Here is a 25,163-nt window from a genome sequence, read left to right as displayed (position 1 = left end):
TGCTCGACAAAACACATCATTGTGCTCTTTTCATGTATTTTTGATATCTAAAAATTCTGGAAATACTTGAGAATCTTTGTTGATTTATTTGTGGGTCCATCGTGCTTCGTTTTATTTTTTTCTTTGCATTTTATATTTTTCTGCTATGTGCTCAACTTGTAGATCATTACTGTTAAATGCATAAATGCAAATATGTTGTGCAATTTTTTTTAAAAATTTTTTTTAGTCTAAAAAGAACTAATAATAGAAAAAGGGTAAACAAAAAAAATGGCGTAGAATTTTTTTTTCATTGAAAATTTAATTTTTTGCAAACTTATTTATTGACATCAGAGTCATGAATATTGTATATTTTTTGGGTTTGTGTAATATTTATCAATGTCAGAGTTAAAAATATTCATAAGAACTGTTCATTGACGTCAGGGTCAAGAACATAATAGGAAGAATAAAAAAAAAGAGGTGAACAAATTCCTAGTAATTTTAGACAAAACCAACAATGCAGTCTGTCTCAGGTAGGACGCTTAATGGATGATATCATTTTTCCTTTCGCATAACCAGTCCTGTACCATAGAATCTTTGTTGACCAATTGGGGTTTCTAATGACTATAATACTAGGTGGCGACTTCTCGAACTAGACATTTTCCTTTAAAAAACATGTCAAATATCTGTCTTTTTTCAATCAAGAAATTTTAAGTGGTCGTTGCGATGTCCCGGATATGATAAATATATCAAATTTTTTTTTTTAAATATATAAAAGTATTAATTAAAAATAAATAAATAAATTTATTAAAATAGACTTAAAATCCAAAAACAAACAAAATCTAATGAAGTCATTTCACGTTTCCATAAATGAACGTTAGAGGATAATACGGTAAATCTACCAGATTAAACAACTTTCCATTTGTCACAAACTTCAAAAAGGTTCCACCGTTTTTACTTATCGAATCCACGTGAAAAAACCACAGAGACTAAACTACCCTCAAACAACAAACTCAGGCGTTGTGGATTAAGCTGGCCAACGTTATAATTACCATACCGGAATATACCCAAATCGACGGGGACCATTTCAAAATAACTCACCTCACCAAATCCCGAAAACTATAAATACTTCTCATTCTCATCCAAATTTCTTGCCCTAATAATAGCCCCCGTACCCAAACAAACCCCTCCCTCTTTCCCCCAGCCGCAACCATGCCTTCCCTATCCAAACACCTCCTTTCCCTTCATCTTCCCTTCAATTCCTCAATTCTCGTCATCAACTCCTCAACACGACATCGCTTTCGCTAATTTATTGTTAATTATACGGCGGTGATGGATGCGTCGGTGGAGGTGAATTATCCGGTGGATGTTGTTGTTGCGGCGGCGAAGAAGAAAAAGAAGAATTTTGTTATGGGATCTGATGAGGTGTTTGGTAGACATAATAGTAATAGTAATAATAATAATAATAGGGTTTCAACGGTTGCTGTTAAAGAAGTTGAGGTTGAGGAGTCGATTTTAGTTAGCCCTAGAGTAGCTGATGCTGCTTCGATTCAGCAGTGCAGCTCTTTGTTTGCTCAAAAAGGTTAGTCTTTTGCCTTATTTCTTGTGAATTTTTGAGCTTACACAAGAATTGTGTTTTTTCCCCCTATACTTTCTTGAATTCTTTGTTTTTGAATTTAAATTTTGTTCTTGTTATATTTAACTGTATAATCATTTCTAGCTGTAGATGCGATAACTTGTTAAGGAATTGATCGGTGAGGGATTGAAAGGGAGAAACTAGTTAAAGATTTATTGTGGGGAACAGGTCTGGATCTAGTCAAGCATGTGGTAGACTCGTGGATTGTAGAAGATGAATGTTAAGTGAACGAGTGTGAGGTCGGAGAGGCTGCTATATTGGGTGCTTGAGCTTGATTTTCAGTTTTGTATTGTTAATTAGCTTTTAAATGCATCATTAAGTGTGTTTTAGGGTTAAAATTACTGTATTTCAAATTAAATTAATATAAGCTAGGTTATCATGTGGATGTATAGTCTGTTATCTATCAGTTCAACATCCGTGGCAGATGTGCTATAAGTTATAACCCTTAGAAGCTTCTAGAACTGGGAATATAGTTAAAGAAGTGGTTCTGGGGAGTGATAATTAAAGAAAAAGCCAATTTTGGATGTTTTGTTTTGCTAACATTAAAGCTTTGTATTAATTAAGATTATGATGTATTTATCATTTGTGGCTGCTTGCGTGTGCGGGTGTGTGGTCTTTCTCGGTGGTGTAATGTTCTATTAACCATTGTTTGGCAGATGAAACGAGCTCAATCACCGCTTTTGAGTCAACTTCATGGGAGAGGGTTTTACCTTTGGAACACTGTGAGCAAGTAATTCAGATGCCTAGCTTACCTATTAGAGACATTTCTGAACAACTTCACTGTGTTGGCTCAAATGGGCCTTCATGGATTCCTAGGCCTGAAGAAGTGCAAGTGCAAAGAAGAGGAGGGAAAGTGTCAAGAAGTAGCAGTGGTTGCTCTAAGAGACCACGATTATCTCCATCGGAAGATTCCACCGGCCCAGCTGTTGTTGACAACTCAAAGGAATCGTCTGATAAGCTAGGTTCAAATCCAACCAAGAGTGACTCTCATGGTAAAACCCTTTTCCCTGGTATAAAATAACCAGTTGACCTGAAGTATTTTTCTGTCTACTTAAGATGCCACTGGCAGAAGCTCCTTAAAATGATTTTTGTAGTTGTGGTCATTTTATTAACAATTATAATGTTTTCTTGTACATGCATGTTTAATTCTATATTCATATAATATGGCAGCTCTTCACCTAATATGATGGCTGCCTGTGTCTGCAAGCTATGGTGAATACCTAGCAGGATTCCTATAAGTGTGCATTTATTTCCTCGTTGTATTGCTTGCAAAACGTACACACAGAGAGAAAGCAGTTTTGGAACTGCAGCATACCTTTTCTCTTCCACTTCTCTAAATCGATATTCTTTCACTGTCTTTTCTTTTATAATTCATGTGTTACTTAAGTCAAAATCTGAATTGTGCCAGGATGAATTCTCAAAATGATCTTGGATAGATTTAATCTTTCCATATCACTTACAACTGCTGGCATCACTGAAATTCGATTGTAGCACTTAACAATAACCTATCATATGTTCTTCTATTATGTGCAATTTAGTACTGTGTGTATAAGAATATGCAACAGTACATATTGATATAAAAGCTGCTGGCCAGCTCAATCCTTATACTGTTGTGTGGTTTATATATCTAATGTACATTTTAGAAAAAACTCAATCGGCAAAACAAAAGAACAACTTTGGCAGCAAGCGAGGTGAAAGGAGACACTCTAGAGTTACTGTGAAGACTAAATATGATTCCTTCTCTGTTAAGGCGGGTTTGTCGAGCTTTGGTTCAGCTGCTGGAGGGAACAGCTTTTTTGGTATGATACAGTCACGTGAATATTTTGCTTTTGTTTTATGATCAGTTTTGATTGACAATATGCGTAAATTCTGTAATTGTTGCCTCAACTTATTCTATGTTACATCCATGCATACAAATTTAGTTTTCATACATTAGAGATATATGCCAAATCAACCTTTTAATATTTATGCAATTAGTGTAATGTTGATATTTTTTATGCATGATATAGAATTCAAATTAATGAGGTTTGCTTGAGACTTATTTGGCAAGTTTTTGAAAGAAACCCATCAATTTGGGGTGAGGGAGCGGGGAGCATCAGGATGTTGTTGAAGGCACAAATCGAGTCTATTGCCTCTTTCTTTCCTAGTTTGAAACTGCCCCAATTTCCTGCTGCTAGTCTGGTTCACTGAAGTTGTGTGCTGTCCTGTTCTGGTGATGAATGGACAATTGATTTTCGGTTGCCATCAGTCTATGAGATTTAACCATATGATTCATAATTTCACAGATTTTGCTTCTTCTTTTTTGCGCTTTGAAGATTATGCCTCTTATCTTCACTTTCTGCAATACTTTTTTTTGTCTGTTTCTATGGCGCTGGTAACTTATTGTGCTATGTATCTTCTCGCTAGGTAGGGTTGCATGAAACTCATGTGTTTATATTTGGATATTAATCTCAGGACTATGTGGTTTGAAGGCGGATGTTCATGACATCACAAAGCCTGTAGATGATATATCATTGAATGATCTTCTCAATGGCACTTATGACTGTCCTAGCTTAGGCAAAGACAAGGGGAAGAAAGCTGCAAATACGACTGAAAATTTTCTGCATTCAGTTAGAAAAGCCTGCTCAGTACTCCAGTTCCCCAGGCCTGCACAGTTCCAGAATTTTGCCGAGATGGATGTCTGCTCCAGTGAGAAAATGCCCACATGCCCATCTAACTCTGTTTCTATAGTGGAAAATGGAGATTCTTCAGCAACTAATATGTCTTCTTCGTCTAACAAGGTTAGTTCAATGAAGTTATTGGATGCAAGAGAAGGTAGACAAGCATGGCTTAGATGAGAGTCTAACAGCTCACATAATAAGTAGCTGTAAACTCTTCCTCTCTCTACCCATCCCTAACACACAAACACACATAACTATTCACATTTTCTTTCTAAAATCTTATTATTAAATTTCAAACTCGAGTCACCTCGAGTGTCATTTTACTCCCGACAATATCCATTGGAAATCAGTTTGTAGAGCTGATTGAATTTTGGGACGACCTGTATGCAATTCTGTGTGATTTTTTAAGTCTTTAGGCTCAAATGAAAGAAATGTTTTGGTTTGTTGTCATCTTACATGCGAATGTTACTTACCCTTTGTAGATACAGGATTCTTGCAACAGGCCTGAAACTCCTGCTAATTTGCTTGATTTTTCGTTTGACCAACCTAAAGATACTTTGGAACATTTGGCACTTCCTCCACCCAAGGATCTGGAGTCCTTGCTTCTGGATGCAACCAAGCATGCTGCATCATCGAGGCATGTCCCTGATCCACGTCCAGGAAAGACAACATCTCGCCGAGCTAGCTTGCCAGCTTTTCCCTGGTCACACACTTTCAGCGGGCACTCCAGAACTAATTCTGATTCAGTTAAATGTTTGCCAAGTAGGAGTACATGCCAAGGTAGATGGGTAAGAATAAGAGACAGTTTCAATTCTCCTGGGTCTGCCTCTGATTGCTTTATGAACTTGGAGTCTCTTGCTTATGATGAGACCTTAGTTCCTTCACAAGGACCAAAGTTGGCTGTTGTAGGAAATAATGTTGATTCATTGAAACCTTGTTGTGGGTGGAGCTTGTCATCATCACTGGCTTCTATAACATCCCATGCTCTGTTAGGTACAGTTTCTTGAAGGGCTCGTTTTTTGAGATGGTCTTTTCAGGCTATTATTTAACAAAGATACATGCAGATCTTTGAAATACCATTAATTGGGTCATTTTTCTTCCAATTGCAGAATCTGAAGTTGACATAAAGTCTAAAGGAAAAGGTAAAATATGAAGATACTGGATAAATTTGTTTTCATTTGATTTGAAATACTCAGCTGCCATTTTGCAACTGTGTGTTTGATGTCGAGTAACTAATTTATGAGTTCAATGGCCTGGATGCGCGCGCTCTTGGCATTAAAGACCTTGGTTTGATTGCATAATCATCGCATTTTAATGTGTATTTGTTTTTTGCGTGTTTTTCCTTTTCTGTCTTACAGATGAACTTTGTCCAATACTGTTGGAGGCTGCTAAAATCTTGTATGGCATTGCCACTCAAATGGCGAGGCAAAACCAAAATGGAATATCAAGGTGCCCTGAGAAGCTCTCACAAAAGGCTATGAAAGCTCGCAGGACAAAATCAAACGAGAAACGTGAAGATGTATCTGCAGCATCAACTTCGTCAATGGGTGGTGTGGACCAGATAACGCCCTCAAAGAGGCCTAAACTCTCAACAATTGGGGACAAAAAGGATCATGGTCATATCAACGGTCTTGGGAAAGGGGCAATAAATTGGTCTACTCCAAAATCTAGTAGATCATCTCCCAATAAATCAATTGGAGACTCAATTGCAGAAAGTAGACATTCTGCTGCTTACATCTTAAAGCAAGCGTGTATGATGCCCCCACCTGCAAAAGTTCTGCACAGGACTTACAATGGTCAGCAAAAGGTTCGTAAATAGATGCAGATGGATTGAAACAGAGAATGTTGGGCAGGGCTGATATTTAAGATTCAGAAGCCTCTTCATTGTAATCAATTCATGTAATTCATCAACACCGCTGTTGGGCCAGCCAAACTGTGCTGGACAGACGTGTACATATTGTGGGATTGTTGTATGGGTTTTTAGACTGTAGGCGGACGGGATTTGTTGTTAGGGTTCATCTCGAGGGATGAACAACAATGTTGTACCATTAAGGACAGTAGTTGTACTTTACAGCAGGTAATTCTTTGCCTTGTGTAAAGCATTTCAATGAGGCAATAGGAATTTCAGCTCTTTTCCCTGTTTGACTAGTTGCACTTTTTATGAGAAGCTGATCAGTTGACGTTGAATTTTTGGAGAACCACTTGTATTTTAAAACGAAAAGAGTTGCCAGCGGCCTATAGTGCAAAGAAACCTGTGGATGTTCTAGGTGAGATCTGGTTAATAATCTGAAGTCCTATGCAAAACAATATTTAGATTCAAATTCAGTAGAGACTTGATGCACGATGGTTCCAGGCAAGATGTCGTCTTGCAATATATTCATATCACTCTCAGATCACGGGGATGTGGCTCAGGTAGCAGAGCGCTCGAGATGTACGGGGATCAAAACCCGCATCTCTCCATTCTTCACGCACCCAGAAGCTTTGGTGGAAACTGAAGAGATTAATTTGTGTACTTCTTATCGAGTCCTATACACTGAAGAGAGTAATTTGTAGACTTATTATTTTCTATCCCAAAAGGAAAAGCTTAAGATTGCTGGTATCACTTGCAGCTTTGAAAAGGCTAGACTGTTTCCTTTTCTTTTTCCTTTTCTTTTTTGACTGTAAAAGAAGGATAGAACCATTCTTTCAAAAGAACGTCTCCGGGAATTTAGAATAACACTTTAACTGCCACAACCCCATCTCATTTTCTTTTTTCAACTTTACATTTCATCAATGGAACAGAGAGAGAGAGAGGGAGGGCAATTCCTTTCATCAGATCAGAAGACAAATGGGAATTAACTGTGTTTTTTTCTTAATCTTTGGAGCCAAGATTGATTGTCACCTCAATAATAATCACCACTCATTCATATTTCTTTTTTTAACCGATCAGTGCTCCTTGGGACGTCTATTTCCTTAATATTGTGGCAAAACATATGGACATTCATATCTTGCATTCTCATTACAAAGACTAATTCCTAACCCAAGAAAAGAAAAGAAATCAAAATTAGGAAAATATTTGATCCAATATGAGAACTAAACCCATGGCAAATCCAGGATCAAATCCCGGCTCTACATTCAAAACAAAAACCTCTACCCCATAAGAAACACCTCCAACTATAGCTTCTTTCCTCTTGATCTCTGCCAACACCTTTCTCGATCCATCTAACACTTTGCATGATCTATGCGTATAAGAACCTTCGATCACAAACGAAGGTCTTTTATCCGAGGATCCTCGAAAAACATAAGCAAGTGCATTGTGATTGGTATTCTTCCTGACACACCAAATTGGATTCTTTGATAATTTGGTTCTTGCGCAATGGTTACCTACTTCACCTTCATAGACAAGCCAGCTATCAATTCGTACTCCAAGCTTCTGCAATTATAATAACAATAAGAAAAAACAAGTTTTAAGACGAGACCGATATATCTTAATTTGATCCGTCTTTATAAGGTTCCAGACTCCCAGGTTCGAGTTCTGCCCTTTATTAGCCTAAAGAACTCAAAAACGAATAAAATGCGAAAATAAAAGGGCTAATTACCTTACGTCGACGCATTGTGAGGATTGATTTTCCTGAGCCATCCATAAGAATGAGTTCCTCAGGACGATCAATGTAATTATCAACGCGATAAACTAAATCTCCACAAGAATTGATAACTGTAAACCCATTGCAACTGATTAAGAGTGACTTTCTCCACACTGTTAATAAAGTGCACTTGCCATCAGTACTAATCTTGTTCTCGACCTCCTCGGTCTCAGCAACTGGCTCGTGATAATGTTCTTGATCATGGACTGATCTTGACAAAGATTTCAGGAAAAATATCATCTTCAATATAGTGGTAGTAGTCTTCGCTCTTGAACCTTGAAGAGACATTTATATAAGCCACCTGTAGAATGTTTGAATGGCTGTCTTGTCTGTGTTGTGATTTTGCTTGCTAGAAAGGAGACCTGCGCGTGTATGGCGCGTTGCTCTTGACGGGTTTCCTTGTAAGAAAGTTAATTTCCATCTTGGAATTCTAAGGCCCAATCCAACAAGACTTTACCCAACTAGAAATGCCTCGTCAGTTAGAGTCTTGATTACGAGATTAATAATTTCATTTTAATCTTCAGCGTTAAGAATTTTTTTTTTTGTAATATGGGTGTCCAGATCAGCTTGCGTGCATTTCAACTAATCTCATAAATCTTAAAATTAACGACCATCAGCGTTAAGATTTTGATTGTATTGCATATGTTGGTGCAGGAAGATGTGAGACGTTTGTGCTGCCATTGTTGGTCTCCAAGATTCCAAGGTTCATCCTGTATGAAGTAGAGTTAGGCATTTGTATTTTTAAAAAAATAAAAAGACTTGTATGCATATGCACATGGGAGTTGATGATGAATTCCAAGGAAGTTGTTTATTATGTGATATGGGATTTTGATGAACATTTTGTATTCTTATCTATCGGTAGTTGATTCTGATTAATTTTTTAATGGTAATCGATCTATAATTATTTATATCTAACTTTATTATATTAAAATAGATGCTATGCTATTAAATAATTAAAAACAATATCACATTATTCTCTCTCTCTCAACTTACTCTTTTTCTCCATCTTTAGCTTGGTCCCTTCCTTCCTTTAAACAAATTCTGTGTTAAAAATGTTACTTCTGATTGTTTTTTAAAATTTAATTTTTGATATAACATATCAAAACAATCCGAAAATATAAAAAAAAATTTTAAGAAAAAAAAATTGAATTTTCACAAACCTTTGTTTAAGCCACACTCTCAAATGGGGTTCACATGTACAAATCTCTGTTTGGACCGCACTTCCAAACATTTTATTTTGATATAATAAAAAATAAGAAGAATTTAAATTAAAATTGTAAACTTAGGTTAATTTAGGATCGGATTTGATGGTTTGTTTTAGTCAACTCCGTATGAGGTACTCATGGTGTTGAGAAAAGATCTGAACGCTAAATTGATGCTTGGTTTAGAAAAATTACATTAGATGTTATTGATTTAGAATAATTAAAGGTTTATTTCCTTAGTTGGCTTTGTATGGGGTCCTTATGTTATCGAGTAAATTACGACACTCGGTTGATGTTTGATTTGACAAAATTACATTATATTTCATTAATTTAGAACAATTGAAGGTTTACAGACCGAATTTGAAATTGAAACATGTGTTGAAGGACAGAGTTGTATAAAAAAGGGATAAATGGCCGACGAGTGTGGGAAAGGCCACTGCAATTAGGTGGCACGTGTTATGAAGTATGAACCCTAAACTTTAGAGATGATGGAGACGACTACAATTTGGCTCTTACAACCCATTCTTCTTGGGTTAACTCGGGTTGATCTTGGTCAATGTAAAAATAAAAATGGTTATTATCATAGTTTTAAAACTCGACTATAAGGGTCGGCCCAGGAAAAAACTCGGGTCACAGATCAAATTGACAATTGATCCGAGTTAATGTAAGGATAAAAATGATTATTATCATAGTTTAAAATTGACCATTGACCCAGGTCAACATAAGAATAAAAATAATTATTATCATAATTTTAAAACATGACTTGAGGGTCAGCTCGGAGTTAGGCCTGGGTCACGAGTCGGTTTGACCATTTACTTGTGTCAACGTAAGGATAAAATGATTATTATCATATTTTTAAAACCCAACACTAGGGTCGACCCATGGGCAAGCCTAGGTCACAAATCAAGTTGACCATTGACTTGAGTCAACATAATGATAAAAATAATTACTATCATAATTTTAAAATCCGACTCAATGGTCGACCTAGGACTAGGTCCAGGTCACGAATTGGGTTGACTATTAACGTGGGTCAACATAAGGATAAAAATGGTTTTAAAACTTGTCCGGTGGATTGACCCAGGGAAAACCCAAGTCACGAGTTGGGATGGTCAACCCAGGTTCAAGACGATGTTAGAATAAAAATGGTTATTATCATTAATTTATAACTCGACTCAAGGGTTGACTCGACATTAGGTTCGAGTCACGGGACTTGATAGGTTAACCTGAGTTAATTTGAGTCAATTTAAGAATAAAAATAGTTATTATCATAGTTTTAAAACCAAACTTAGAGGTCAACTCGGGGCAAGGCCAGGGTCACGGGTTGGGAGGGTCAACCCGACTTGATCTAAGTCAATATATGAATAAAAATGGTTATTATCATAATTTTAGAACCTAACTCGGGGGTCCATTCAGGGCACAACCTGAGTCATGAGTTGGGAGAGTTAATCCAAGTTGACCTAAATTAAAAAAAAATAAAATCAAAGCAACCTCATTTTGACAAAAAAAAAATCAATAAATTCTTTACCTATGTTTTATCTTGGTTGACCGAGTCATAGGTCGATCTGGATTTTTGATCCAGTCAGGTTGGATCAATCATTTCTCTATTTTTTTTAAGCCGAACTGGTCCAGGCTCCAGGTCAGTTGGATCCTGTTCAATGTCTACCAAATACAAAATAAAGACAAAATATCTAGTTTAGTCCAAAGCTGACACACAAGATAATATAATTATTTGTCTAGTCTTATTCAGTCCAAGCCGATCAAATATTGTCTAACATACCAAATACTACCCTAAATATTTGAGAACACAAATAAATAGATTTATATGTTTTCCTTATATCAATATAGTGGTTTCATTATTATCTCTCAAAATCAACAATATAAGGTTCCTATTGAAAGCCCGTTTGAGAGTGAGTTTCAACTTGTTTTTCATCAAAATTTAAATTTTTTATGCTTCAAATTATTTTTTTAGTGTTTTTAGATTGTTTTGATGTGTTGATGTCAAAAATAAATTTTAAAAAATAATTTATTTTTTTATACTTTTTTTTAAAAAATCACTTTAAAAAATAACCGCTATTACACTTTCAAACACATTAGAAATTAGTTTTTGATTAGTGGAATTGTCAGTATATACCGAGCTAGAACAAGTTTGTCCATTTCAACGTTAACAAAAGGGCCTCCGATAATTGGTGTGTATTTATTGTCTTGTCACCTTCATTGCCTCATAATCAAATTCTATACATGCACCCGCTTAGTCATTGTTGTGAAACTCATCCTAGCCTGAGAAGTTTACTCGAAAAATTTAAGGATTAACAAAAGGGCCTCCGATAATTGGTGTGTAATTTCAACGTTAACAAAAGGGCCTCCGATAATTGGTGTGTATTTATTGTCTTGTCACCTTCATTGCCTCATAATCAAATTCTATACATGCACCCGCTTAGTCATTGTTGTCGCACGTGAGCGACGTCGCGGCGATCGTCCACCCTCGAAAAATAATGTATGGGGGGATATATATCTGGTCAATGTGGGGAGACAAGGAATTCGTTGTCTCTTAGCAGTGAAAAAATGGTGTGGGAGTCGCCACCTAGTATTTTGATCACTAGGAACCTTAACTGGTCTCAGAGATCGAGCACGGGGACTGGTTGCGTAAAGGGAAGGTATTAGCACCCCAAATACGCCTTACCTAAGGTAAGCTGCATTGTTTGATTGTCTGATAAAAAAAACTAAGGTGTTATTGTATTTCTGGTTGTTGGTCCGTCTATGGTTCAAGAAAAGTCCTCCTCAATAAGGAGGTCCTTATCTTATCGGGTAAAACCTAACCATTCTAATGTCTATGTAAAAATCATATTTTTAACATCAGGAATACGTTTTACGTATAAATTCGTAATCCCATATACTAAAAGAGGACACAAAGATTTTTTTAGAATTTTTGAAATATTGGCCTAGTTCTCATGGCTTGAATAAACTGGTTATTAAAGCCAAAATGCATGCTAATCCATATATTGTTTTTTTGAAATTTCCTTTGTTGTGTGAAAATATGATGCTATAATATTTATATATATATATATTGGAGAGACTAGGCCGTATGCATGAAAACAAAACATTTTTTTTTGTAATTATATATTTTTTGATGTTTTGACGAAAACCAGGTATTTTAATACCGGATTTGTATCTTTACAATATAAAAATACAAACTGATATTGATCAAAATACAGTAATAAAATTACAACAAAATCGCATATTTTTTGAAATGATTTTTGAAGAACTTTTTTTTGATTTTTTGGTTTTAAAACATGCATACATATATAAATAATACAAAACAATATAATATATAATATTAAATGGGTTGGGCTGGTCCTGCCCAACCAACTGGGCCGGACTCAGCCCAAAAGTGTTGGGCCGATTTCGGCCCAAAAATGGATTGGGCCGATCTCGGCCCAAAAAACTAATATCCCCTTCTAGGCCAGGCCCGACCCAGAAGGCAAGGCTGGGCTAGGATCCGCCTGGCCCAGCAACCAAAACGGGCGGGGGGAATTATTTTCCCCCCACCCCTGCATGCAGAACGCTATTCGTTCTGCATGCAGAGAAGAAAAAAAATAAATACAAGAATGAGAGGGAAGAAGAGTTACCTGGCGCGGGGGTGGCGGTGGCTTGCTGCATTTCTGGCGGTGCTGTGGCGGAGGCCGGTGGCTGTGTCTTGGCTCACGGACGGCGGCTCCAAGCGGCGTTGCTGCGACCTTCTTCCTCCTCCCTGCTGTTTCGACACTGCTTCTTCTCTTTGTTTCCGTTGCTCCTTCTGTCAACAACGTTCTTCTCTCTCTACAGTGGCGTCATGGAGGTGCTGGTGCTGCTGGAGGCTGGTGGCGGTGTCTTGGCTCACAGACGGCGGCTCCAAGCAGCGGCAGCGGCAGCGGAGCTACTTTTTTCAGTGTTTTCCCATGATCCTCCCGGTTTGTTTTCTTCAAGTTTTCAACTCTTCCTTCCTCTTACTGTGTTTCGGTCTCTCTCTCTCTCTCTCTCTCTCTCTTTTGGTTTTTTTCGTTCTCCCCCTTTTCTCTCTTCGGTTTTTTCTTTCTTCGGGTTCTCTCCCTCTTTTTCTCTGTTTTTCGTTTTTCTCCTTCCTTTCGTTTCCTCCTCCTTCCGTATCAGTGTTCTTGGGTTCTATTTATAGAGCCAAGGGCGTGGCTTTTTACTGTTCTCATGGGGAGCAGCCGGCTGGTCGGCCATTGGGCGCGACTGCCAAGGTTCGGCTCCCCCCGGTTTTCTGGCAGGTGCGCGGCGGGTGGTCGGCCAGTGTGTTCGGTCGGTGGGCTCCAGGCGAGAGAGGGCCCGGAAAAATTCAAACAAAAGCCCCTTTTTCCTTCTTCCCCGCTGCAATGTTCGGGGGGGAGAAGAAAGAGGAACAATGTCCTTCAAAACGACACCGTTCTGCTCTTTTTTTTTTTTTTTTGATAAAATGCATGAAACGGCGTCGTTTTGGAGAAAACGCGCCGTTTCATTTAAATGTGGCGCCAGCACGCGCCAATTTTCAAATCAGCCCTCAATCATCTTTTGTTCATTTCAATTGCATCCCTGCCAAAATTAGTTCTTGCCCTTATAGTTGGCCGCGTGTTTCACTTTGGTCCTTGGCCTCTGATTTATGCAATTGAGCCCTCAATTGATTAATAAACTTTCAATTTCTTCAATTAGGCCCCTGAACCGAATAATTGTAGCCCCTCCATTTACGCGCCTCTTTCAATTTGGTCCCTGGTTTCGGATTTTCTCAATTAAGTCCCCAATTGGCCCTTAAACTTCAATATTTATGCAATTAAGCCCCTGATTTGACCTAATAAATTCCTAAAAAATATATTTTGGCCCCAGAACTTAAATTTCTTCCAATTAAAGCCCAAATTGACTTAAAAATTAATTTATCTTGCAATTAAATCCTCTATAAATTCAATTAAACCTTCAATAAAATCCAATTGAGTCCATAAACATCCAATTTTGGCATTTTCTCTTCAAATTAAATTTTCTCTTCCAACAGGGCTCTCCTCATTCAAGTATATACTGTAAAAAATTTCACTCCTTGTCTTTTCGAACCTCCTTAGTCAATTTTTCTGATTCTTTTCTGAGCGCTCCCACCTCTTATTATTTTTCTAATTTCTTCCGGCTATATATATATATATATTTTTTTATGGGGGGGACCCAAAAATGGGTTACAACAATTGTTGTGAAACTCATCCTAGCCTGAGAAGTTTACTCGAAAAATTTAAGGATTAAAACCTAACTTGAATTAAAATTTTAATTAAATCAGATAAGATATTGATTTAGTAAAATTCAATTAAACGAGTTTTTTTTTTAATAATTCAGCGAGTCAATACCAAGGAAAAAAAAAGAAAAAAAACAAATGTTATCATTTTAATAAAAATAAATAATTCAAATTGACTCAATACTCACCTGAGTTACTCAAGTTATTTCCCGAATCAATCTCCAAAACCTGTCTAACGTGTCTTTAACAATAATTGAACACATGTTTAAAAACCTTTGGATATCATAAGATCAATCACTTCAAAGTGATTCAGCCGACCATAACATTGTTGGAAATCCTTTTCCACTACAGCTATATATATATATATGTTTTCTTCTTATTTTTTTTTTTAATTTTCAATCAACATGATTGATATTTAACATTGTACATATCCATTGTAAATTGTAAGTGTTACATGGCTATTAAACATAATTCAAGTTATACAAATAAAATTTATATTGAGTGTTTTTAAGTTCAGATCCTAAAAGAATATAGTAAAAATTTAGAAATAGAAAAGAATTAATCCTTGCATGCTGTAGGAATGAAAATAACATCAAATTAGCTTAGTTTTTAAGTATCTTATGTTATATATGTGTGCTTAAGTGTGTGTATCTGAATTCGGATCTATTTTTTTTAAAATGAACCAAATAAAAATTATAAACATTCTAAATAATATCATTTTTAACTAACAATTAATTCATGGATTCATATTTAGCAAAAAGATAATTTATATTTATTTTCTATTTGAAATATAAAATAATAAAACCGATCGATTCTTAATATGAACCAGTTTAATTCGGTATAAGATTAAAAATTAATTTCAATTGAACTATTAATTCTTTTGGTCAAAATCAATCGATCCTCATTTCGAAATTCATTGAGCTTACATTTCAGCCCTTTAGGTAACCTCCCAAGTCCCAAATCTCTATATACCAATTCTCAAGAGATCTTCCCACATTTGTCAGTCAAGACACCCAAAAACGGACAAGTACTTTTCATCAAACAAACAAAGAAGACACGTCCAGCTAGGGTTTCTGTTCTTAGCTCTTGAATTTTATATATGGAAACAGTGAACATATCACGTAGTCATATACCATGCCTGTATACGTGGCCATACCTGCAACCAAGTCTGGCGGGTCCGATTGAGATTTTATTCCCCGCTATTTTAAGAAAAACATGGCATCAGACATTGAAGTTTGAACTACTTGTCAAACCACGTGCGCATTTGTAGGTTGAAGTGCGATAGGGTTTTTCTTTCCCCGTCATGATCGGAAAGATATTTCTAGTATTGCCGGTCCAAAGTCTTTTTAAACACAAAGTAAAATATACAAGCTTTGTTAATATATTTTTTATTTACAAATAATGAATTCAAACTTTAATATATATAAAGTATATTTTTTAGCTATCAAGACAATAATATATTTGATTAATTCAAGCTATTTTGTTAAAATCACAACTCATATCAAATAAAAATATAACATGAGAATCATTAAAATATTTATTTTATTATAATTAATAATATATTATTCAAGTGCTATTCTTAAAATAAATTTAATAGAATTTTGAAATGATAATATTTTGAATTCAATTTCTAAATTATAAACTAAATTTTAAATAATAACTAAAGTATATTCTTAATTAATTTAAAAATTCAATGAATTAATATATTTATAATATTTTAAAAAATATAATAAAATTTAAAATGTTAGACAACATGCTCAAGATTAGTCTAAATTAAAACGTCCAGCCATGACCGGGCTTGAAAACTTAGGCCCTATGCTTGGGCTCTTTTTTTTTTTTTAATTTCAGCCTCAAGAGCAGACAACTTGTCGTGTGCTCTATTTTTTTATTAAACAAGCAAAAGGTTGCATGTAGTGCAGGTGACATGTTATAGGCAATTGCCTAAAATCCAGTCACCATTATAATAGCCAAAAAATTAGGGGGAGGGGGGGGTTTTGCCTAATTTTTTTTTTCCAGCACATCTTCATTTAAAACAACTAAAAACACCTTAAAAACCTCAATAAAAAATCTCTCGAATCAAAACACCTTTAAATCGGTTCTACAAAAGCAAACTGAAAAAAATTATCTTTTAAGTCCGATCTACTTTCTCTAGGCAATATGAAGGCCAAAAACAATCATTATCGAACTTCTTTGTCGTTTTCTAATTAAGTTTTTCTCTCATTTCTCTAATTCAAAGATTGAAAAATGACCAAAATAAACTTTGGGACAAAAATAAAAATTATTGCAAATTTGAGATTGACTATGCTTCTTCTTTTTTTTTCGTGTTTTGCTTTTCAATCCTTTGTCTTTTAATTTAATAAATTTATCATAGTTTCAAATCTAATTTCATCTAATTAGGTTATAGAATGATTCAATTGAAGGAAAAAAAGTTTGAAAATAAAAACAAAAATTAGGTGTTCCATTGTTTATATGAACAATGAAGTAGCATAAGAAAACTCAATTGTATATTGTATTATTATCCCACCTGGTATGTTGTTGATCTGGTTTTTTTCAGTTTGTGAAGGTTTGATTTGCAGTAATGATCTATAATAAAAGGTTTTTAAAAAATTACAATAATATTGATTGACTTTAAATGTTGTTATGGAAATATAAAGAAATTTCAATAAATTAGCTCTATGATTAAAACAAAATAGTTTTAATTGATTCATAAAATAATTAAAAAATATTTTTATAAAAAAAGAAAAAAAAGTACAATTTAAAAAATAGATGTTAACAAATATCCATTTTTTCATAACTAAATTTAAATAAGAAATGTTGAAAATAGAACTAGCTACCACGCTTGTTCTTTCGAGATTCATGCTTCTTTTTCTTCTTGTTCTATCTTTTCATGTTAAACTAAAATCAACTTGCCGTTAACGAGATTAATGTTGCCATATCAAGGCTTGTATCATTTAAGATAAAAAAAAGTTTATGTTTAATTATTAGCTTGGATGCACACAGGCATTAGCACATAAAGTTATTCAACCCATCAAAAGTTGAAGTAATTAACAAATTCCTTTTATTTCTCCAGCACTAGCGATGTTCTTCAGTTAAAAAAAATAGAAAAAGGAAAACAAAAGATGATCCTCACACATTCACGAACCCGAAATGATTCTAATATGATATACCATATAATAAAAGTGTTCACGATCTGGTTCGGTTTGGTTTGTGCTAAAACATTCAACCAAACCGGGAGCTATAATTTCTGAAAAATTAGACCTAGACCTAACAAAAATATCAGTTTAAACCGAACCGATTCGTTCGATTTGTGTTTGTTTTCTTCTTTGAAAACTAGAAAAACCGATAGCTTTGATAAAGTTATAGCTCCAATATGTCATATAATTTTTGTTTAATGTGTATACACGTACTAAATCTTGTACTTGGGGTATTGATTATGAATATTACCTTATTTTACACGTATGAGATTGTGTAAGTAATTAAAGATGCATATTAACTCAGGTCACTCATACTTACCTCGTGAATCATGTTGTAGTTACAAGTACCTGCACGGAAAATGGAGTGATACCACACATGCAACATATGATAATTTTGATGTAAATCTGTAAAATTACCCATTTAAGTTAATAAAATAAATACTCCTTCGAGTAAAAAAGAACTGATTTTGTGCTGTTGCGATGATTTTCATATATAATTGAGCTTACTTAGGTTCAAGTTCCGACCACCAATACATGTTAAAGAGATCATTTAATCAATTTAAATAGAAATCAATCGTACTATGTATACAGTATTCAATTTTAACGAAATTAACTTGCAGGAAGGTATATTACAGAATAAGAACAAACTAAAAAATTATAAGTGATTGATTTTTTTTGAAGGATATAATTGATAAATTATGTAATAAATAAGAGCATTTTGAAAACTTTGCCTTAAGATCAATATTTTGGGCTGACGAATTGGGCCCTCATAAATATGGACTAGCAACCAAGCTTTCTTCCGAATGGACTTTTCTCTACGTAGCTCATAGCATGACAAAGGCTACAAAAGCTTTGACTCGCATAAGGAAAGCGGACTTCCTACCAAGTAAATGTGGGCCATCCTCTGGGCTCTGTTCCAAAGGGATTTTCAACCTCCTTTGTGTGCCCAGTCTATGTGTATATAGGGATCTATCTCTTTCAGTCTGCGCTCCATTTGTAAGTCCAATCCATGGAGAATTTCCTTGTCATTTCTGTTCATTCTGACAAAAATGTACTTAAAATATCAAATACGAGTTATGACTCGCGAGTCGTAGTACACTGGATAAAATTTCTTTTGAACAGAAAATGTCTGACATAACTTAAGTTATTTTTAAAATTATTAAAAAAATATATTAAAAAACAAATAAAAAATTTAATGGAGTATAATCTTTAATTAAATAAATATTAAAAGATAAAACTAAAAAAAACACTTAAAAAAAGAAAAAAAATTGAATGTTGAAGCTAGAAGGATAAAATAAAAAAATAAAAATAATAATAAGGATTAAATTTGAAAGAAAAAAAAACTGAAGGAGGATAGGATCACAAAAAAAATCAATTTTAAAGATTATCTCAAATAAAATAAATAACAATAAAAAAAATGAAGAACAAATTTAACTTATAAGTTATTAAAAGATGATGAAATTTAAAAAAAAATCTAATTTTATAAATTATTTTAAATAAAACAAATAGTAATTAAAAGAACAAAGATCGAATATAAAGGAAAAAAATTGAAGGGTTTCTTTAAAACTTTGCAAGGTCATGTGCAAAAATTGAGGAGAAGAGAGAAAATAAGAATAAAAAAAAAATCCACTGATGTCAAACTATAGGTCATCTAATCACACATGACGTCTAGGGATGGAGGAGTCACTGAGATGACTCAGACGCCACCGTGGAAGCCACCATTTGGCCTCTTAAATCCCTTTCACGCATCAACTACTTTTTAGCAAATTATCTGAGAGTAAATTGTTTTTCCCTTTATTAACTGACTTTGAAGGATCGATAGATTGTGATGCACGTATACATATTTGATTAGAAGTTAGGAAACAAAAAAGAATGTGGTCGATTGCTCACATACAATAACATTATATTCAATTCACTTTGGATGAAAGAATCAATCATTTTTTTTAAATTGCAATCACATACAATCGGTACATGATAATACTAATGTTCACCAACTTAACACCTCCAAGTTATTTCAACATTAATATCATTATAATTCTACCCAACTCTATGACAAATAGTTTCTTTTATTTTTATATATGACGTGCCCAAATTACTATTTAACAACAAACTATTCTTGCCATTATATGTGATAATATTGTTCAAATCAGACACAATAGTGTCATCGTAATGACATAACAATAAAAATGTCATAAGATATTCTATAAAAAAAGAGCCAAATATGATTATGGTTAATTGGACATAGTTTTAACTAAATTGCACCACTCGAACCCTAATTGTCAAAATTCATAACAAATTAAAACAAATTTTCAAAATTTAATTCAACGCATACTTTATCAAAATTAAACATAATTCATGATATCAAATCGAATGGATATTTTCATGCTCAGTTATATGAAATCAAACCTAAATTTATAGCAAATTCAGCAACTCATTGACAATTCAATGCAATGTGAAATTCATCAAAATTCTACCTCATTCATGCTCCATTACATGAAATTATCAAGCGTAATTTATAGTATTATTAGTTGATTCCAATCAATTCACATAAAATCCCTAATATGACAATTTATCCAAAACTCATCGCAACACATAATTCATTGAAATAATTAATTATTAATTAATTGATGTTATTTTCATGTTCAACTATATCAAATCAATCTTAATTGATGGTATTCGTAGCTAATTTATCATTAGTTTAACAAACCTTAAATTTAACCTAAACCCTAAACAATAATTTCATTTCAACTAAACCAAACATAAATGAAATATAAAACCCATATATTTAAAAACAATGTAGTATGTTTACCCTGCTTGTAGGACTAGAAAGTGCAGCAGCGGTAATGACGACAACAACGATGAAAATAATGAATTTTAAAGAGGAAAACATTCTAGGATGCTTGAAGACTAAGATGAGTTTGAATTTTTAGTGTTTTAAGAGCAAAGAATCAAATGATTGGTGAGTTGTTTAGAGAGAGAAGGGTCGTGTACATTGATTTTTAGAGAGAGAGTAGTTGTGTTTGTCTGTGTTCTTCAATTTGAGAAGGGATTTAAATTTTACGACATGTCATATTTTTGAAGAGCGATATATTTGATTGTCGCGCTTTTAAAGTATGACAAGGTAAAAATATCATATTTCTTCAAAAGTTTTAGGTTAATGTGCTATTTAGTTTTTTAAAAAATCACAATTTGGTCTTATCTGAATTGATTTTTACTAAATAAAAGGACCAAAGTAGAATTCAAGGTTGATCTTTTTTTAGTACAACAAAGATTAATAAACAATAACAAATAAGAAATTGAGGCCTTATAAAACAAACATTGTCAGCTAAACAACATAGGAGGCTAAGAGAAGACCAAAACATGTAGGAACCCAATAGAGACAATTAACACAAGAGTGAATATTTTGGTTTAAGAAAAGCGGAGACACGCTAAAATATTAATGTTAGGAAAATTTTACAGGGTTGAAAGCAAATAAAGCTTTCATTTTTAAGGATCAAACCATTTTTATGAAGAAAAAAAAACCAAATTTATATCTTTTCACAGGTAGGAGCAGGGACGAATCTAGTATGTGGGCAATACTAGATTATCGAACTCGGTTGACTGTAACTATTGATTGTATTCGCTTTCTTTTGTGTCAATGATTAGCTTCTCATGATCGTGATGAATTTAAGGATTCAAAGAATTAAGAAAACTTTCTTAAGCTTCTATGGTTTCTTGTTGATCATAATCAAGGAATCAAAGATGTTGTTTTAGATAAATCTTCTAGTAATCTAAAAATTTTAGCTCATAACATTTAAAAAATTATTGTGAGTGCTTCTGCAATAGAAACCACCAATATCATCTTGAATGATCTTGGTCGTGAGTTCTTCGCTATTTTAATTGATGAGTCTCGTGCTGTATCAATTAAAGAGAAAAATGAATTATTTTTCGATGTTTGGTAGTGTCTTGGAAAACATTTTCTAGTGTTTGATTATGTTATGGAAATTGAGTTGAAAAATAGTTTATTAATGTTTTATTTTTTTTCAAGTTTATTAAAATAATGAGGAACAAATCTTACAAATTAAAAAGTTGAATGAGAATGAAATTAAAAAAAATCTAATTTCATAAATTATCTCAAATAAAATAAATAATAATCAAAATAATGGAGATCAAATCTAACAAATAAAAAAAATTAAAAGATGATGAAATTAAAATAATAATAATTACAATTTCATAAATTATTTCAAATAAAATAAGTAATAATCAAAATAATGAGGATCAAATTTGATAGATAAATGATAAGAGAAAAGCAAATAACAATTAAAAAAATGAGGACCAATGTTAATATAAAAATCAAATTAAATCAAATTTTAAGGGATGAAATTGAAAAAAAAATTCAAACAAAATATATATCAATAAAAATTTTAAGGATCAAATTTGATATAATCAGCAAATAATATGATATTTTTAAATTTTTCACAACTTCTATAAAGTATTTTTTTTAAAAAAATATTTTCCTGAAAATCAAGCCAAATTTTCATTTGACTATAAAATATTTTCCATTAAACAATTTTTCAGATAATAAACAAACAAACAACCCCCCGGAATTCTTTTCTCTTTCTATGATTGAAACCAAATTGAAGTTCTACCACGTAAATACGTAATCATGAACCAAGTGTTAGTTCAGCAACACGCTTTGAGTTTTCAACACCGAAGAACGTTCAAACCTGCAATACAAAATGCCCTCCTGAATTGATAGACCAGATTGTTTATATATTACACGTGGAAACATTGCCCATAAAATAGGATTGAGTCAATTGTTACTATACTTTTATATAATCGATCCTGGATTAAAAATAAATTATTGCACAAGTATGTTTGATTGTGGTTGGCCTTTATCCATGACAACCTGTAAATACATAACATATCATTATTATTATTATTATTATTATTATTATTATTATTTTGCAGGGATTGTTTGGAGGAGAATTTTCAATTTGGTCGATTGCATAAAAAAACTGCAGTGTTTGATTTGTTATGTTAACAATAAATTATACTTTGTAACTCGTTGCACAGACCAATCTTACTGTTTTTCGTCCACACAAAAGAAATTCTCAATTTGAGGCCGTTCATAGCTTAATTCATTCGGAGAATGTAATTTTAGATTATCTTCTAAAGAATTTTTTTTCTTTTAAATATATTAAAATAATATATTTATTATTTTTTAAAATTTATTTTTAATATCAGCACGTTAAAACGATTTATAAATACTAGAAAAAATATTTCTAAACAAAAACAATAATATTCAGCTTACAATATTTTAACCACGTACTTAATTTTAGTTGATTTTTTTATTTGTATACTATTTCATTCCCTTGAGTCCTTTATTTTTCTGTTAAATATGTGTACATTTTAGTAAAACAATGTACCAAAAGCACACAAAATTTGGCACTTCCCCCCAGCATTCCCATTTCATATGATTAATTAATGCTTTTACACAGATATTTTTACGGAGTCCATGCCTGCTCTGGATATTACTCCATCTATAATTGTACAAATGCTTTCGCCAGCTAGGAATGGCGACTGATTGCCTGAAAGGTCTTCTGCACTTGGCATGGTTGACCGAGCAAGCGTAGTCAAGAAGACCACTTTTGGGCTCAACTACAGGCTCACAGCTAATCCTACCTACTCCCTGTAAGAAAAAACAAGGGAATAACATGGACCAGTCACTACCTACAACTACAAACTCCATGAATCTTGATTCTTCATCGAGAGGGATGTGCAGAAAGTGGCCCTTAGTTTCACTCGTCATACTATTCATTCAACTAGGGTTCTGATTTTCTAAATTCTACCAGCCCCCAATTGTCAGCCACTAAAATATAAGATAATCCATATTTTTGCCCCTACAGATTCGAAAATGTTCGACTCCAGTTCCTATATAGTTTATACCTTTTATTATTGGAGCTTGTTTGTTTTTGTATTTCAAAAATATTTTTGAAAATATTTAAATTTTATTTTTTTTTGTTTCAAATTAATATTTTTTTAGTGTTTTCATATTATTTTGATGTGCTGGTGTCAAAAATAATTTTTTAAAAATACAAAAAATATTATTTTAATATATTTTTAAACAAAAAAACACTTTAAAAAATAATCAGTACCACAATCTCAAATATCCTTAATATGGTTCTCCATCCATTGAGTCCGAGTAGTTAATGCAAGCTAATGCCAATCCCACTTTATGATTTCCTGGGGGTTTTAAGAATAGCTAGTTACTTAAAGGTTCGAGGCCATATTGAAACCGTAGGATTAACATCACAAGAATTAAAATACAGGAGCCAAAGTAGAACATTATTGAACGTATAAGGGTTAGAGTACGGTTTATTCAATATTAAAATAATCGAGAGGGTGTAATAATATAGTTTTCTTTAGAGCAGAAAAGCCTACAATTGCCACCACTGTCAGATAATATAGCTATTGATAATGAATGGCAATTCCATCTTAGAGTCGAAGAACAATTAAGTAATCACAGGTAGATCCAATTTCTTGCAATATCTTTTATTTAATAAAAAACTTGACTGGCTAGGTCATTTTGATCAAGATGCGTAGTTTACAAGCATCAAACAAGTACTGAATTAGCATGGCAGCCCAGGTCATTTACTGGAATTTGCCTACTTTTGTATGTATACGGCCATGATACAGGACACCACTCCACAGCTTTTACAAGCAGCGATTGCTATTGCGGTATTAATTGATTTTTAATTTTTTTTAAAAAAAATTTATTTATAATATCAACTTATTAAAATAATTAAAAAATAAAAAAAATAATTTTAAATAAAAAAATTCAAATTTTTATCAAACTTTCGTTTGAGTTGTATTTCCAAACGCTACCAAAATTGATAGATGTGTGAGGCTTTAATTTTTTTTTAAAAAAAACATATGTTTCTTTGTAAGAATTTTTTTTAATTTGACACTATGCCTATAATTAATATATATGAATAGTAATGTGAAAGCATTCATGCTTTGACTGAAATTAAGATTGGGCATTGATTTTTAGAGTCTTATGTTTTTGCAGTGGAAAAATATTTTAAAAAAAATTCAAATTTTTTTTTATGTTCTTAAATCGTTTTGATCACTTCAAAAAATAACCACTACAACAATGTCAAACAAGCTCTTAGGAGCCATTTGGAATTTTCTAAACAGCGTTTCTTAAAAAATGAATTTTATTTTGCTTAAAATTATTTTTTTATATGTTTTTGTATCGTTTTGATATACTGATATTATAAATATTTTTTTAAATAAATAAAAAAGTACTATTTCGACTAATTGTTTTTTTCCTTCATGGAGAGACTCTAAGCATATGGAACAAGATCCAAGAAGAATGAATGATCCAAATGATTAATGAATCTACAGAACTAGAGCACTGGGAAGTCATGATGAGTTCTTGTTTTTGGTATTAACTGTTAATTAAAGTTTTTTTTTTTCTTTTTGCCCAATTTTGATGTATCGACACAGAATCTTTTGATCATGTATGTTCTAGGCAAGTAATTCACAGAAGAAAATATATCTACAAAAAAAAAAACCCACGTGATCGAATATATAGAATTTGAATTGAAAATAATGATGAGGAAATCAAGTACCACCAAGAAAA

At 33.1% G+C, this 25,163-nt stretch overlaps 2 protein-coding genes across 3 annotated transcripts; one reads left to right on the top strand and one right to left on the bottom strand.

Moving 5' to 3' along the window:
* Window positions 1-1,051: 1,051 nt before the first annotated feature.
* LOC7479288 (uncharacterized) lies at window positions 1,052-6,459 on the top strand. Of its 2 annotated transcripts, none has more exons than XM_024586346.2 (7): window positions 1,052-1,558; window positions 2,269-2,604; window positions 3,256-3,411; window positions 4,067-4,392; window positions 4,761-5,265; window positions 5,382-5,414; window positions 5,631-6,459. In XM_024586346.2, exons 1-7 carry the CDS (start codon window positions 1,309-1,311, stop codon window positions 6,089-6,091), a joined length of 2,067 nt encoding a protein of 688 aa, XP_024442114.2. In that variant the 5' UTR covers window positions 1,052-1,308; the 3' UTR covers window positions 6,092-6,459. The 2 variants fall into 2 exon arrangements, with proteins under 2 accessions (XP_024442114.2, XP_002299507.4); XM_002299471.4 differs by having other exon boundaries at window positions 1,053-1,558; window positions 4,755-5,265.
* A 643-nt stretch (window positions 6,460-7,102) lies between these two features.
* On the bottom strand, window positions 7,103-8,438 carry LOC7479287 (protein LURP-one-related 17). The gene is made up of 2 exons (XM_002297971.4): window positions 7,851-8,438; window positions 7,103-7,684 (listed from the first exon to the last, which is right to left on the bottom strand). The coding sequence occupies exons 1-2, from the start codon at window positions 8,181-8,183 to the stop codon at window positions 7,316-7,318; spliced, it is 702 nt and encodes a 233-aa protein (XP_002298007.3). The 5' UTR covers window positions 8,184-8,438; the 3' UTR covers window positions 7,103-7,315.
* Between the last annotated feature and the right edge of the window lie 16,725 nt (window positions 8,439-25,163).

The sequence above is a fragment of the Populus trichocarpa genome, chromosome 1 (genome assembly GCF_000002775.5).
Source record: "Populus trichocarpa isolate Nisqually-1 chromosome 1, P.trichocarpa_v4.1, whole genome shotgun sequence".
Lineage (NCBI taxonomy): Eukaryota > Viridiplantae > Streptophyta > Magnoliopsida > Malpighiales > Salicaceae > Populus > Populus trichocarpa.
This window is presented reverse-complemented; position numbering and strand designations above follow the sequence as displayed.